The following is a 15,533-nucleotide window of genomic DNA, read 5'->3' as shown; positions in this document are numbered from 1 at the left end:
TCGCTCCTGCCCAGATCCCTCCTCATCAGTGTCTCTTCACACCTCTCTCACCGCGGGGCTGCTCGCCCCCCTTCTCCTCTTTCCTCTGCCATGTCAAGCCCCACCGCCTTAGCCCCGTTTCCAACACTAATTCTGCCACACTCGCCATCTACAGCTCCTCTCACAGCTCTCCCCAAGCCTCCAACCCGAACTGCGGACGTCACGGCGTGCACCTGCCCTCTCCTCTGCCGTGCTCAGTCCTCCGCCGCGGCCCCCCGCCAAGCTCCGCCCGCCCCAGTCCCGCCCCGCCGCTCCCCGCGCCTCTCTGGGAGCTGTAGTCCGGGAACTACGAGCCCCGGCGTGCCCCGCCACCGGCCCCGGGGCCGGGTGGAGCGGCGCAGGATGGCGCTGCGCGGCTGCCTGCGGGCCGGGCTCGGGCTGGGGCTGCTGCGCCGTGCGGGTCCTCGGGGTCCGCCCGCTCGCGGGCGCTGCGCCGGGGGCCGGGTGAGCCGCGGCGCCGGGAGCGATAGGCCGGGCCCGACGGCCGCGTCCTTGTTGTGGGCCAGGAAGGGCGCCGCGGGCTGGGGCCGGGTGCAGGGAGGGGGAGAGGAGAGGAGAGGGGAGGGGAGGACTACCTGCGTTAGGTGACCGTCCCCTCCGCTCGCCTTGCAGCCGCCGGCCTTTGGGTTCCTGTTCGACGTGGACGGGGTGCTGGTGCGGGGCAGCCAGGTGGTGCCCGCCGCCCGCCTGGCCTTCCAGAGGCTGGCGGACAGCAGCGGGCGGCTCCGGGTACCCGTCGTCTTTCTGACCAACGCCGGCAACTGCCTGAGATCGGCCAGGGCCCAAGAGCTGTCCCATGCGCTGGGGCTGCAGGTAACGACAGCGGGCCGGGGGGCGAGGGGGCTCCTCCGGCAGGTCAAAGGGACCTCACGGCGCTGGGAAGCGGCTTCTTCACCGCTCCCCTGTTCTACTGTCCCGGCCTTGGAGGGGAGCACCGGGAGGAGGAGGGCGCGCCCCAGGAGGGATGAAGGGTTAGGAGTGGCGGCACCACCGAGCGACCAGCCTGTCTTGGTCCGAGGGGTGGAGGGAGGCCGGTAGCAGCACGGGAAGGGGAAGCGACCCGACCGCAGTAGAAGGGAGGAAATCTTTCCAGCAGATCCTCCATCACCCTCTCCTCCCTCCTGCAGGTGTCCCCGGAGCAGGTGATCCTGTCCCATAGCCCTCTGCGCCTTTTCAGCCAGTTCCACCACAAGTGCATGCTGGTGGCTGGACAGGGGCCCGTGGAGGAGAACGCCCAGGAGTATCCTTTGCTGTTCATGCCTTAGGGTGCCCTGTGTGTCCTGCTGCTGCTTCCACCCTGGCCCTGGTACTTGCTCCATCAGCTTTTAGAAGCACAGGGAGACAGAGGAGTCACTGTCTTATGGGAGGCACCCTCAAGGAGAGGCCTGAATGCAGGCAGTAACTGTTGATCTCCATCTTGGTCACCTCCTAGCTGTCCTTGGTCAGTATTTTGCTTCTCACACTGATGATCTGTCCTGATTGCTGTTCCTGTTGGTGGGGTGTCACTGTAAGGACTTTATCAGCTTTGGGGCTCACTCACTTTTGAGATAAAATTGTGCTCCTCCCATTCATTCATAGCGAAGTGCATTAGAGATAGCTCCCAACTCTCCCACAGCTACGGCTTTCCCCCAGGAATCTGGCAAGTACTTGAAGGAACTCAAGTATCTTTACAATCAGTGTGTCAATCCCAGATGCATACTGCCTGGCTGAGGCTAGGGCACAGCAACTCTGACTAACCTCATATCTTTGAGGAGGTCAGAACTGCCTGTATGGTTTGTGATATCTCAGCCTGTGCACACAGAGTCACACCCTGTCCTTAACATTTAACTTCCTTTGTTGCAAAACCTTGGCCTGTCTCAGTTTCCCAAGGTCAATAGGGTGAGCTGAGGGTGAGGAGTTCTGCGAGTAAATGGAACGCATCCCTCACTTGTGTAGTTTCAACAGCATAGACCATTTTCTTTTCCCCAGCTGAGCTGACCAGGGCTTCAGAGGTTCTGCTTCTAGCCAAGAAGCCTGACCGGTCCCCTGCACCGCACCAATATGAGAACCCTGGCCTTAAAAAGCTCCCAAAACACATCCACCTCTGCTTTTTGTCTAATTTCAGGGATGGCTGATCACAAACTAAATCACCCCAGTCTGGGTGTTTTTGTAACCTTTAGGGCCACCTGTAGGTTGACGCACAGCATACAGTTTGACTGAAGGCCACAAGGTTATGCTTTACCAGGTTAAATAACTCCTCTATTACTAGGACTTGTATTCCTTAATCCTGTAAATGCTTTTGCCATTAACTTAAAAATCTCAGTCACTTAAGAAGAACCCAAAACCTCAACAAAACCCCCAAACCAGTCTCCACAACTTTCCTTAATGGTCTGAAATAGGCTGGGGTTCAAGCATGTGGTCACCATAGAGGCACTCAGGAAGGCATATCCCCTGTTAGACATGGTGGATCAGAGCCGGAGGCCAAAAGAGCTGGTAATTTCTTGGTGCATCAATAGAGACGGTGGTCTGCTGTGGAGGTGCTCACAGTGTATAGCATGGGGTGGAGAAGCTGCAAAGGCTCAGAGTGACTGGTTGCTAGTGACTTACTTAAGCAAGAGGCTAAGACTTAATGCTGAGCAGCCAGCATCTCTCTGCTCTTTCAAGCATTGGCTCCTGCAGGAAGGGCAGTGACTTTCCCCTCTCCTTTCTTATGCCATACTTGTCTTTCATTCCTATTCCTTGCAGCAAGTTTGGTTTGGTTGGCATCTCCAGCTCTAGGACAGGAATGCAAAATCTGTGAAATCCAATCTGGGATGGGGGGGTGGTGAAAGTCTTTCTTTGGGATTCCAGGTGGCCTTGTCCTTCCTCTTTATGTGGCTGCCTTGGCAGGTTCAAAGGAAGCATTTATAGTTTGTTTTGGAGATGGCATTAGGTTTTGCATTACTAACCTACCCTTGTTCTTTTTTTTCCTGGCAGCCTCCTCCAACCACTGGCTTCCCCACTATAGAAGGTAAGCAATAGCCTTTGTTTACATATGAACAGCAAGCAGAAATAATAGCAAGGCAAAGCCAGCTGGGATGGGAGCTGACGATGTGCTGTCAGTTCATATGTATCCACAGGCAGCTTATTCAGAGGATAGAGTCAGGAGGCAGCATCACTGCCCTTGTGCAGCATGAAGCACAAGCTTGATAAGAGCAAAACCAGCTTTTCCCTGTGCCATGCTCCTGTATCTGGGACCAGTGGTGCATATGGTGCAGTAACATACAGACTGGAGCTCTAGCACCAGACATGTTCCAGTGGTAGCTGTATTAGCCAGGGCATCCCAGCAAAGGAGTGGTTTTGCTAGCAGGTGGCTTTGGTAGTGGGTCCTATACATGGGTGCTGTGAGTTTCCAAGCATCTCTTGAAATCTTCTAGGGGTGATTCTGTTTGGTGAGCCAGTGAGGTGGGAGACAAGCCTGCAACTTATTACTGATGTACTCCTGAGCAATGGCAACCCTGATTCAGAGCTTCAAGATATACCATACCCCCATCTGCCTGTCCTTGCCTGCAACATGGACCTCTTGTGGATGGCTGAAGCCAAGATGCCCAGGTGAAAAGCATTTGTTTTTGCCTATTTCATACATCTCTCCTGCAGATGATCTTACTACATTTTTTAGCATTTGACTGGTTTAGAGTTTGACTGTATGGCATTATTAGCAGCAGAGATATGAAAACTGCATGAGAAAGAGTTAAGCTTTCAAGAAGCAAAATCCAGGCCACTGCATGTGGAGGTGTGTGTGTGTAGATAACATGACCAGCTTAGGCAGTAGCCTGGCTACAGCAGCTGGTCCTCCTTACTGAGGACTGTTCGCTACTCCAGTGGTGTGACTGGAGATACTGATGACCTCCTTTCTGGAGCAGGATTGGACATGGCACTTTCCTTCTCTGCTTAGAGAACATCTACAAGAAAGTGACAGGCCGGGAACTGAAGTACGAGGCCTTGATTGGCAAGCCCAGCACAGTCACCTACCGCTATGCTGCATACTTGATACAAGAGCAGGCAGAGAAGCAGGGCTGGAATGTTCCCATCCGACGCCTCTATGCAGTTGGGTAAGAGACTGTTTTCCCTGCTGTTTTCCTTAGGGAGGTGCTTACTGGCCCCTCAAATGTTTTTTATACCAAAATGCCTATGGTGCCTCTGGAGAGTCACATCCTGGAACAGAGGCTTGATAGATTTTTGTACTCTACACTTTTAATAACTTGAAGAGCCCTGTCAGCCTAGCAGAGCTGTTTACTATAGGGTGCAGAGTGCATGTGGCATGACTGGATTTCAGAAAAAGTTAAGAGACCAGATGCAGAATCTTTAGCCATAGTTAAACCAAACACTTCGGGATCATAGGAAATATATTACAGTAATGGCTGAAACTGCTATGGGTGCTTTGGACATGTCTTTTCCCCTTTGAAAGATGTTTACGAAGCAGGTGGCCTTCACCACAGCTGGAAAGGACACACCAGTAGGTGGACTCCCTAGCCCAGTCTGGGTGATTCTCTTGACATTACCAAATATCTTGCGACCCTTCCTCCTTTGGCGCTGCCTTAATCCTAGTCTGCCAGAGCCTGAAACTGATGCATGGGCTAGTTTCTCATTTCTGTTTCACACTGTGACCTTATCCAGGGATAATCCTATGTCTGATGTCTATGGGGCAAACCTCTACAACAACTACCTCAAGTCAGCTCACCAGAACCTGGTCCAAGCTGGAGTGAAGAGGAGCCTGCAGACAGCCAGTCCCCAAACTGAGGATCACCTCAGGCTGAGGAAGGACTGCAACAATTCAGTGGAGAGTTGTGAGTCGATTCTGGTCTGCACTGGGGTCTACCGCCACAGTGCCGATGTCCCTACTAAAACGAAAGAGTGCACGATGGAGTCAGTGTTCCATGGCCATCGGGACTTCTGCTTTGACCCTAGCCTGGTGGAGGCATCTCACATAGTGCAGGATGTGAATGATGCTGTGCAGCTTGCTTTCAAGAAAGAGAACTGGAGCTAGGGTTAAGACAGGTGTGACTGAAGATCTGGTGTCAGGGATTTTATGTACTGGAAAGGGAAGAAGGGAGGAATGGGGAGAGACCTGGGGTGATCTTCTAATCTAGGCAATATGAAAGAAAACTCCCTGCCTCAGCACTAGAAGCCCCTTGCTTTTATTGATAACTTATCTGCAATCCTGCCAGGTGCCAGCAGGCTTTCAACTGTGAACATACATTGCTGCCATCAGTAATTGAGCCATAATGGAAACAGGGTATAAGAAGGTGGCTTGTCCCAGTAATCCCAGTTTTGTTCAGCCATCAGAGTTCTTTCTTTACCACCCTTTGTGCATGAAGATCAGGCAAGCCCACCCTCCTCACAATGTGTTTGAGGATGAAGCTTTTCCCTGTGCGAGGAGCCACCATCGGCCAATGCACCATTCGTACAATGTACTATTCGTCTAGTTTGTGACGTGAGCACACCAGAAGCTGTGTTGTGGCACTGTGCCAAGAGAAGGCTTTAAGTCTTACTATTCTCCTTGTGAAGAATAAGTGCCTGTGGACTTTAACAAATTCTGTTTACTTGGGGATTTGCCACTGCATCACTGTCAGTCGGAAACAAAGTCCCATTTTGCAGTCCACTGGCAGATATGGAGAGGCACAGCCCCTCAAAGGAAGCTGCAGTAGCCAGAGCAACTTGCTGCAGTGCTGAGGGAAAAGTTACATTGTTCCTTCCCCCCTATTTAGCATTCTGTGAACACTTCTGCCTTTTCACATCCCACTAGGGAGCCAGCAGCCTGCTCTCAATAGAAGAGGAAACCACCATGGAGTCTGAATTTCCAGAAGTATCTTTGCCCAGAACTCAGCGCTGCAGCAAGAGGCTGTTTCAGCACCCATCCTGACCCAAACTTTGCAAGGAACATCCCCCTTCTCCAGCTGGCACAGCACCCAAAGAGGGGCTCTTATTTGGAACAAGGGCCAACCATGAAGAGTCACAGCCCACCTTTGCTCCATTCTTACACACAAGGATTGAGGAAGAGATCATCATACCAGGATGGTACCTAAGCTCTGAATTCCCAGTCTTCATCTTTAAGAATAAATGTCTCCGTCCTTCATTTCCTTTCTTCCTCTCTTCTCTCATGTGGTTTGCAGCTCAGGGATACCCCATACAGTCTGATCCCTGTTTCTTCCTCTTCCTTTAACATGCAGGTAGAGTCCCCCTAACATAAATTAGCAGCTGGGACTTGCCTGCCTAGGAGCATTTTCATATCATGCACTGTCTGCTGCTTCTGTTCTTCTAGTTCAGGCTATGCAGAGAAAGATCAAGACCTGTGTGTCCTTAGACAGTCCAAAGAAACTAAGCAAGGATTGCTTGAAAAAACTCCATGTTTTGGAGTTGGCTCAGCAATATTGCTCAGCAAGGAGTGTCTTAATTCCAGAGGAGCATTGTGATTTTGGAAGCATAAATCAGTCTGTGTATATGATGGAAAGCCTTTGGAGGCAACACAACTGAGGTGGTGTTCCTGGTTATACTCTCCTCACACCACACAGAGATCAGAAATAAGTCTTTGCCTCCTCTTCCCTCCTTCCTGCTTTACCAGGCACCTCCATACACATGGTACAAACAAGATGTTTGAGCTGTTCTTAATTCAGATCTCAGCATCCATGCACGCTGACATTTTGTTTCAGTAGCTCTCTGTCCCCTTGATACTGATGTGCCTCCGTAGGAAGCTCACACTGCAGGGGATCTGTTCTTACGTTATGCCAGGCTTTGCATATGGAGGGAACTGAATGTTCTGTCAGTGACCCAGATAAAGAGGTCCTTCTCAGTGGCTTCTTTCTCTATACCTTATTTTCTGAATAAGAGCAGAAAAAAACCTCTCTGGGTGAGTTTCCCTCCTGTGAAATCTATCGTAGGAAGCAGTCTCTTTCTCTCTTAGTACTGGCTGGGTTCTTGTTGGTCTTATCAGGATACAAATTGCTTGGCTGCTTCTAAAAACAGCTGTAATGTGAGGAACACAATCTTAGTTTTGAATCCTCTGCCTTTCTCTGGAAAGAAAAAGAAATTACCATTTCATCTGCTTGCACAAGACAAGGGCTTATCTCCAGTTTCCAGAAGAGTAAGTATAGGGAAGGATTTTACATATAACATAGGGGAAATCCTTTAGCTTTCAGCATATCACAGTCAAAATTGTGCTGTGGACCCAGTGTGCAAGACCCTAAACTGGAAATAAAACCCCCATTTATTCATAAACTAGGTCCAGTGCCCCTCAGCCTTACTTTTCAGTGGTGCCATCCAGCACAGAAAGAGGAACGTTCACCTTCCTTGCAGTATTTGCTAACTTTCATGGGATTAAGGAATGGTCTAGACCATGGAAATGGTTTTCTAGGCCATGATTACGTAGACCTCAGAGAGCTGGTTGCTGGCAGTAGCTGCTAGCCACACCTTCAATTTAGGAGGTACTTACCTGCAGAAATACTAATACCTGTCCATCTGTGTATGCAGAGCTCCTTTTTACTTGTTGAGACTCTGGTGCCAGTTACTGAAAAACAGGGTGCTGCTGAACCAGTGTTTCTTGAGGGGCGTAGTGCTGCCAAATCAGCTATCCCAAATGGAGTGAGGTGCACTAGCTGCTTCTTCAGTGATGGCAGTAGCTTTGTAGAAGGAACATGCAGAAGAATTGTGAGAAATCACAAGGAGTTTGTAATTTCATATCAGCATACGCACCACATCTCAGCCAGAAATGAGGTAGGTTGCAAAAAGAAGGAGATAGCACCTCCTTCAAAAAAGGAAGAGGTTTGCATTTGCACAGAGAGTGAGCCAGGCATCTCTGTCTTTGGAATGGCAGTGGAGGTGAACTGACTGATGTGAATATGCTTCAGATTCCAAATCTGCTTTTAGCTCCAGATTTTTTTTCACCATGTTAGTGTGGAAACAGTGCTCTGGGAGTCTTAAAAATGTGTAGGAGGAACTTCAGTGATACAGAATTTAAGAAACGCTTTGCTTGTAAGTTGAAATTGGACAGAAGGGAGGAGGAGGAGAAATCTAGAAGAATCATGTACCCTTCCCCCAGTTCTTACCAAGTAAGGTTGCATAAAAGGCTCTGCTGTTCATCTATGCACTACTAAATCAGATGGGCTGCCCTTGGTCTGAGCAACATTGAGACCTTTCCCCTCTCCTCCTGCTCAGTTCCTTGGAGCAGTGCATTTCTTCCAAGTCACTGCCTAGGAATTGCCTGGACACTGTGAACGGAGTAGGAAATTGGTTCTCTGGCTGCTGTTGGTACTGACTGGATTGTGGAAGAATTCTATAAACAAAGTGCTTGCCAGGTCTCCTCTGTTCTGCAAGTTTTGTGCTAGAGTGCTGTGCAGGCTTCTAGGTTACTTGTGGTTCATTTATGGACATCTGTAGTTGCTAGAATTCAGTGAAGTCCTTTTTCCTGGGATTGCAGCTTTCTGGAATTAGCTTCAAGTGTGACTGCAACATAACTTTTCCTTTGTCTCATGTGTTGCACAGAAGTGGTGTTTCTGAAGCTGTATTTCCCTCATTTGAAGCAAGCACACTTATGTGCAGATTATGGGACCAAGCAGGAGAAGGGTCTTCAGTTGCTGACCCAATATCTTAGTATTCATATGGTTCACTGCCCTATACAACAAACGTGGTGAAGACCTGATCCTAACAACCCTATCTTCCATGGATGGATATGTTAGTCAAGCCTAAAGGGAATATGCAGCGAGGTAAGGCAACTGAGAATAGCAGGAAGGATCCAGAGGAGGGATAGACCTTGTTTTGGATCTGAAGCGGGGAGCTTTTATGTCATGCAGTATCATGGTGGCCAGAGAGGTCAATTCCTTTATTCCAGAGGACACATGCAACTACTAGTCTGGCATTCAGGGAGTCATATAACATTACTGTCCCCTTTCTTCCATTCTTACTGATGGTGTGTCTTTTTCCCTCTAATAAATGGGTAATGTTTTGGCTTATATCACACACACTGTAGCAGAGTGATTACATATCATACAGAGAAATTGCAAGCTGTGATTATTTTAGATGTCATATTAATTTTAACCTAGTTCCAGGGTTGCTCTTTTGATCTAGTATATATATATAATAATAAAAGATGCTTTCTTTGGAATAAATTTTAACTTGCTGTGTGAACATTTTATGAGTATTTATCCTGGTCTTTTCCACATCCTTACCCTAAAAGATTATCAGGACAAATTCTGTCTTTCATTCTGTTCATCAAGCAATTTTTGAGGGAACCACCCTGAAAGATACCCTTACAGCAATTCTTTTGACTGAGCCAAACTGTAATTCCTTGTAAACTCTGCATCTGCCATAGTTAGGCGAGATGAGTGCAACTCTGACCATTCCTACTCTGTGGCATGGGGCTGGGGGTGGAAAGGCAGGAGGACACATCACATGCTACAATGCCCTGATTGACTGTTTACAGTAAAGACTAGTTTTGGGATGCTACCTGTGTATGAGATGCTTTCAGGGTAGGCATTTACTTGTGGCCTGACCTAAGCAAGCCACAAGCTAGATGCCATCACCTTAATCTGCTATTGCAGATGAAGAACGAGCCTAAGGGCATACGGAAAGCTATCTGTACTACTAGAAGCTTGTTTGGCTCTATGTTAAATAAGCCCTTTGTGATTATAAAAGAAACAACTTATTTGACAAGACCCATGCCCTGTTACCTTCTAAAGGTGAGTGGAATTAGGGAGAGAAACACTAACAGGCAAACTTTCAGATTAGAACCAAAAGTTTCCACCAATTTCAGCAAATGGAAAATGAAAGATCCTACTAGGTGAAAACCATTGGCTTTAATGATCTAGAAACAACCAATTCATTTGCATTGTTCTTATATTCCTTTAGAAGGTTTTCCATCTACAGAGCTCACAGCTCACAGGAGACACATTAGACAGGAAAACAAGTGTAATTCAGAGTCCTGAAAACTTGATGTTGAATGTAACGATAAAGCAGTAAAAGCAGTTTTTCACGGACTGGACAAGAATTCCCATTCTCAGCAGAGAGAGGAATTGAACTGTATTCTACATCATGAAGAAGTGACCTATGTCCCTGACCTCTAGTAAATAACAGGCATTATTAACCAGCCTTCTCCTTGTATCCAGTACTCCACTAGCTGGAGCACTCGTCTTAAGATAGGGCTTATCAAGGTTTAGTTAGGCAGAAAGATCAAAACCTGAACCTCTCAGATGCATGCTTTTAATCACTACGCTATTGTCAAAGCAAAAGGGCAGCCTAGGGTTAAGGTGTCCCTTGTAGGTGACAGCCTTAGCTGGAAGCTAGAGTCACACACAAATCCTTAACCAACATAAGGAGCAGAGTTAAACATTGGCATCATGGAACGCTGAAGAAGGAATGACTTGAAAAAGAGGGACCGAGAACCCTGTTCAGGTTGGAGTTTGCTTCCAGGGGGATGGCATGAGAGCTGCCTACCAGAGTAAGCCCCAAGAATTGCCTAATCTGTAGGTTCTGGCGGGCCTAGAACAAAAGCTAAGCAGTTAGCTACTCACACTGCTACAGGGCTTGGCCCTTCAGAGGTGTGCCCAAACCTTTCTTTTACCAAATTTACCTAACCTCAATTTTAAACACACAAGTCTTACGGATTTTTGCTGCCACACAGTCAATTTGATGAAAATTATGGAGTTAAAGGCCTTTATAGATTCAGCCTCAAACAGTTTAAAATCTCACACCAACAAGACAGCTGCATCTTCTCAAGGAACCAAACTGTTCCATCAAGAAAGCACTTTTTTTCTCATTCATTGTAATAAACTTGCTTCTCCCTTTCAGTCAGTTCAGCTACTAAGAACTTTCTCTTCAAGGTCAGTTCCCATACACACTGTGTGCTAATACTGAGCAAGTGCAAAATGCTAAGAGCAAACCCTGAATCATTTCCACTCTCCAAGCCCTTACCCTGATACAAGCACAAAAAGAAACAATCTCTTTGCATTTTATGCTGGTCTTGAAATCTCTTTCAGCTGAAATCTAATTACAAGCAATAGATTGTTCTTTCATACCCTTTTGAAGAGTATCTGCATTCCCCACACTGTAATACTGGATCAGCAGTTCAGTTACAAAGATTGTATTCAGAGGTGCACACAAACAGGCCTCTTTCAATTTTGGTGCTGGCCAGGTGAAACTCTTGTGTGCCTGCCTGTAACTTCAACCCTGCCTGTTTGAATGGGTTAGATAAGGGCAGTACAAAGCATGTGTCAGAGAATCCCAGAGCCTTCCTGTTCCCACACAAAAGGCATTTTAAGTACGGTTGGAGCAGATTATGCTCTAACTCACTGAGATCAGCTTTGCCTCCTTCCCTCCCACTGCTGCCAGTTTCTGACAGCTTACTGCAGGGTATAATTAGGGATTTAGTTTCTAGTCTTCCAGGCATCTATTTGCCTCTTTTTCCCCCCCCTTTCCCTAAGAAATTGAGTCATTATTATGTCTCCTTTTGAGCTCTACTCTTAAGAAAGTGTTGCCTTTCCCCCAAGAGGGGCATTTTTGATGGCAAACCACTTATTTCCAATAGTATTGTAAACTAGAGTGGTAGCATTTTAGATATTCAGTGTGACTATTTCACAAACCTCCTATTGTCTGCTGTTTGTCTTTAAATATGTGTATGCACAGATATGTGTGTGCATACACATAAATACATACAGAAGCCAAAAACATATGGGAGCTGCTGGAGAGTAGAAGCTATTTATAGTTGAGCCTTTTAATGTTTTAACAGTAATGGTTAAGCACTAACACTTCCAAGGACCACACATTGCATTAAATAACTGTATCACTTGGGAAGCATCGACTTGTCATATTGCATCCTACAGTGTGCTACAAAAAGCTCTTCAGTGCTTTCTCAAGTAGAAGACATTTCTCCCCTCACTCCCATTTTAAGGTACAGGCACAATTCTGCTTCCTTCCCCACAAAGAAGCTCTTTCCTTATTCTCACCTGTTTGTTTGGGTAGCATTTGCCCTGCTGGAACCCATGCCTAACCCAAGGAAGGCCCTTCAGCTCCCACCTTCCTTCCCAGTACTCCCCCATCCCTGCTTATAGCCCCCCTTGCCCTGTAGCCACAGGTCCCTATTCCCACCTGCCTACCTTGGATGCAGGGACCTTCCCAGCCTCAGCAAGGATCCTTTGGTCTCTGGAGAACCATTTCCATAAGGTTCTTCTTCCCCTACTCACACAGCCACATCCCAACAGGCCTGTATTCCCCAGGGTACAAGAGGTACAAGCCCTTTCACCAAGTACATGCTAACCCAGGCAGGCCCACTTAACACACAGGTGCCTTACTTCTCTCCTTCCCCTGGGTTAAGCTCACCACATCACCTGGGTGGTACGTCAGAGCCCATTTCCCTAGGTGGAAATGGGATGGGCAAATGGGATGAGCTCATAGCCCCCTCCTCCCAAAGCCCAGGGAACCCCATCCGATTGCACTTACCCCAGCAGGTGGGGCAGACATCCCACCACATCAGTCTGGCAAGAAACACATCCAAACCTTTGTGAAATGAGTCTCTGGACTGAAAGCAGAGAACACAGGAATGCCTGTGGGCAGACAGGCAGGGCAGCTGAGTGAGCGCGTCTAGCTTGCGGTGCCCAGGAAAGTGCATTGCCCAGGAAACCTGGAGCACAGGAGCCAACGAGGCAAAGCCATCACCATCTGCAGCCCAGGCAGGGCAGGACCAACCCTCTCTGTGTGAGGGCTGTTGCCCTGGGCAGCCCAGATGGATGCTTGCGTTTTTCTCCATGTCCTCTTGTAGGAGTGGAAAAATTTCCTTGCAGTGGAATAGGTGAATGTGGTAGGAGTAAGACTGGTTTAGCTAAACCTTGGGACTAGCTAAATTAATCATGCCAGTGACACAAGTGTTGTCTTACCCTGAGAGGGGTCAGGTGAATGTACTCACCTTAGATAAAGGCCAGGATCCTATAAGTAAGAATATGGATTCACTCTTGATCCCACACAATTACACTGCCATTTAACCCATGGAAACCAAATGAGCAGTTATTCCAAACCCTTGCTGCCACCCTGGGCCATCCTTAGCTGGATGACTCCTGACACCGGTCAAAGGGAGGTAGCACTGGGCCCTGCTCAAACCTGAAAGAGCAACACAGGCAGCAAACATCCTCCTTGGCCATGGCCTCAGGCCTCACATTCCAATGTAACAAAGGTCACCCAACAGAGCCCTAAGCAAGGTGCTGGTGGAGTTGTACAAAAATTGTAGTCAAAGCAATTGTTTTTTTCCTTTCACAGGCAAGTGCCCCAAAGACTTGCCTGCAAAACATTCAGTGTTCATTGGCAGAGCACTTTTGGCTCTGACAAAGCCCACATGCTTTGAGAGGCTGGAGAGCAAAGCAAACATGATGGAAGTGTATATCTGGCAAGGAAAGGAGAGGCAGCTCACTGCTCACTTGTCTTCTTGCATCTTGAACAACCTCAAACTAAACTGCTCCACTGAGAGTGGTGCTGCATTGCTGCTGTCACACAAAAGCTCGCTGTTTTCCAATGCTGGGTGGCTGTGGGCTGGCACTGCACCAAGCAATGCAGAGGGAAGAACGTATTGCCTCTGAGGCACTGACATGGGATGTGGGCTGTGGGGAGGGGCTCCATGTGGTCCAGGGGATGCCAGAGCTGTGATACCTGGGCCAAGTGCCCTGGACTAAATGCAGGCAGCACTGTCCAGGGCTGTCGGGAGCCTGATGTGAGAGATCCTCAGGCTGCCATGCAGTCACCTGCAGGAAAACAAATGGCAACAGCCCTCTTTGGACTCACCTGATCTCAAACTTCTGAATCCCAGTGGTGCTTGTCACACTGACAAGGGTAGTGGTGCTGTCTGCTGCAGCCGGGTCCCTCTGTGAGTACCTGCACAGGTGTCCTGCCTGTTGTGCCTGGGGTGAAGTTTTGTGTCCTCCATCCTGGCACCAGGCTAGGATACACCAGCCCATTCACCACCCTCAAGGCCAGACTGTTCTTCTGAGCACTCATATTTCTTATGATATGTTATTATTGATGACCTTCTTAAAATGAAGGATTTCTATTTGCTAATTGAAATGTAGAATCAGGGAGAAAGGGCCCGTAGGCTGCAAAAGAGCACGTGTCTGTTCAGTCTCATCTGATGCTATGTACTATGACAAAGTGAGTTAGAGAAGGCAATGAACACAAATAGCACTGATGCAAGGATGAGTCTTGGCAAGCGTGTCCTACCATTGAAAACACAATGTGAGTGTAGCAGAAATTACATGCTCCCCATCCTAGCTGTGACCCGGACTGCAGCCGTGCAGGTTTTGGCAGTAGAGGTGCAGCAGCATGGACTTTAAAGCAGAATATCAATCAGCATGGAAGACCACGGGAACGCCTGCATATCGCTATTCCACTTTAGAGGTTGCACCACTTCAGTACTGTGCTGTCCAAGTAATGACATTAAAGCTTTCACAGCCTCGTTATCTTTTTTTCCCCCTCTGTTTTGACCATGCTTTTAGAAACCTGATTTGTCTGTGTTTCCTCACTGCAGTCCCCATTGACAGTAATGCTTTTGCTGTGATTCTTCTTCTTCCTCTGCTTTTCTCCTTGATCAATGCTATGTGTCTAAAGAAATCTTTGTGTCAACCCACCTCAAGTTCTCCCCTTCTCCTCCTCAAATATTTCTTTGTTTTGGGCCTAAGCATGAACTCTCCTGGTGCCCCAGATGGATTTCTCCTGTTGTCAAGAGCAGCCAGTGACATTTATTGGAATACGGCTCCTCAGGGAGCCTGCACCAACACTTATTAGACAGTTGTCACTGCTTTCCTGATGTCCTTTCCCAGTACTGAGCATCTGGGTTTCACTTAATCCCATGTGCTGATGAGCAGCATTCTCAAAAGTCAAGTTATTTTGGATCTTTACCATGGAGGATAGTTAATGCAGGCATTTGTGGGTACAGCTCATTACGTATGCTTCGTGTCATTGACAAGCAGCACCTGGCTTATCACCAGTAGGCACAGCTAGGCATGAGGGACTGGTGATGCTGAGCACCAAACCACTTTGAGATGTGCTAAGAAGTCATTAGTACTGGTGCTGTGACGGATCCAGGCAGCCAAGTGCAATTCAAGGCCATTATTAGCAGGTCAGTAAAGGCCCTGACTGGTGCTTTCAGTAGAAGTAGGAACTTTAGGGCTATTCACGTCAATTTAAAGCCACTCTTCCGTTACATGGACCTGCACAACCAAGTCCAGAGGAGGCCTCGGAGACGATCAGAAGGCTGAAGCACCTCTCCTATGAAGACAGTTTGGAAGAGTTGGGCTTGTTCAGCCTGGAGAAGAGAAATCTCTGGGGAGACCTTAGAGCAGCTTCCAGTGCTTAAAGAGAGCCTACAACAAATCTGGAGAAGAACTTTTTAAAAGGGCAGGTAGTGACAGGGCAAGGGAGAATGGCTTTAAACTGACAGAAGGTACATTTAGATTACATATTAGGAAGAAATTCTTCCCTGTGAGGGTGCTGAGGCACTGGAACAGGTT

General features: G+C 48.0%; 1 protein-coding gene across 2 annotated transcripts; it reads left to right on the top strand.

The window, feature by feature from the left end:
* The first annotated feature begins 330 nt into the window (after positions 1 to 330).
* On the top strand, positions 331 to 9,179 carry HDHD5 (haloacid dehalogenase like hydrolase domain containing 5). Of its 2 annotated transcripts, XM_062616600.1 has the most exons (8): positions 331 to 483; positions 652 to 852; positions 1,167 to 1,279; positions 2,418 to 2,511; positions 2,995 to 3,028; positions 3,435 to 3,609; positions 3,921 to 4,109; positions 4,675 to 9,179. In XM_062616600.1, exons 1-8 carry the CDS (start codon positions 382 to 384, stop codon positions 5,042 to 5,044), a joined length of 1,278 nt encoding a protein of 425 aa, XP_062472584.1. In that variant the 5' UTR covers positions 331 to 381; the 3' UTR covers positions 5,045 to 9,179. The 2 variants fall into 2 exon arrangements, with proteins under 2 accessions (XP_062472584.1, XP_062472585.1); XM_062616601.1 differs by lacking the exons at positions 1,167 to 1,279; positions 2,418 to 2,511.
* The last annotated feature ends 6,354 nt before the right edge of the window (positions 9,180 to 15,533 follow it).

This window comes from Pezoporus occidentalis, unplaced genomic scaffold (assembly GCF_034315485.1).
Source record: "Pezoporus occidentalis ecotype Australia unplaced genomic scaffold, CSIRO_AGI_Poc_V1 ctg19, whole genome shotgun sequence".
Classification (NCBI taxonomy): domain Eukaryota; kingdom Metazoa; phylum Chordata; class Aves; order Psittaciformes; family Psittacidae; genus Pezoporus; species Pezoporus occidentalis.
This window is presented reverse-complemented; position numbering and strand designations above follow the sequence as displayed.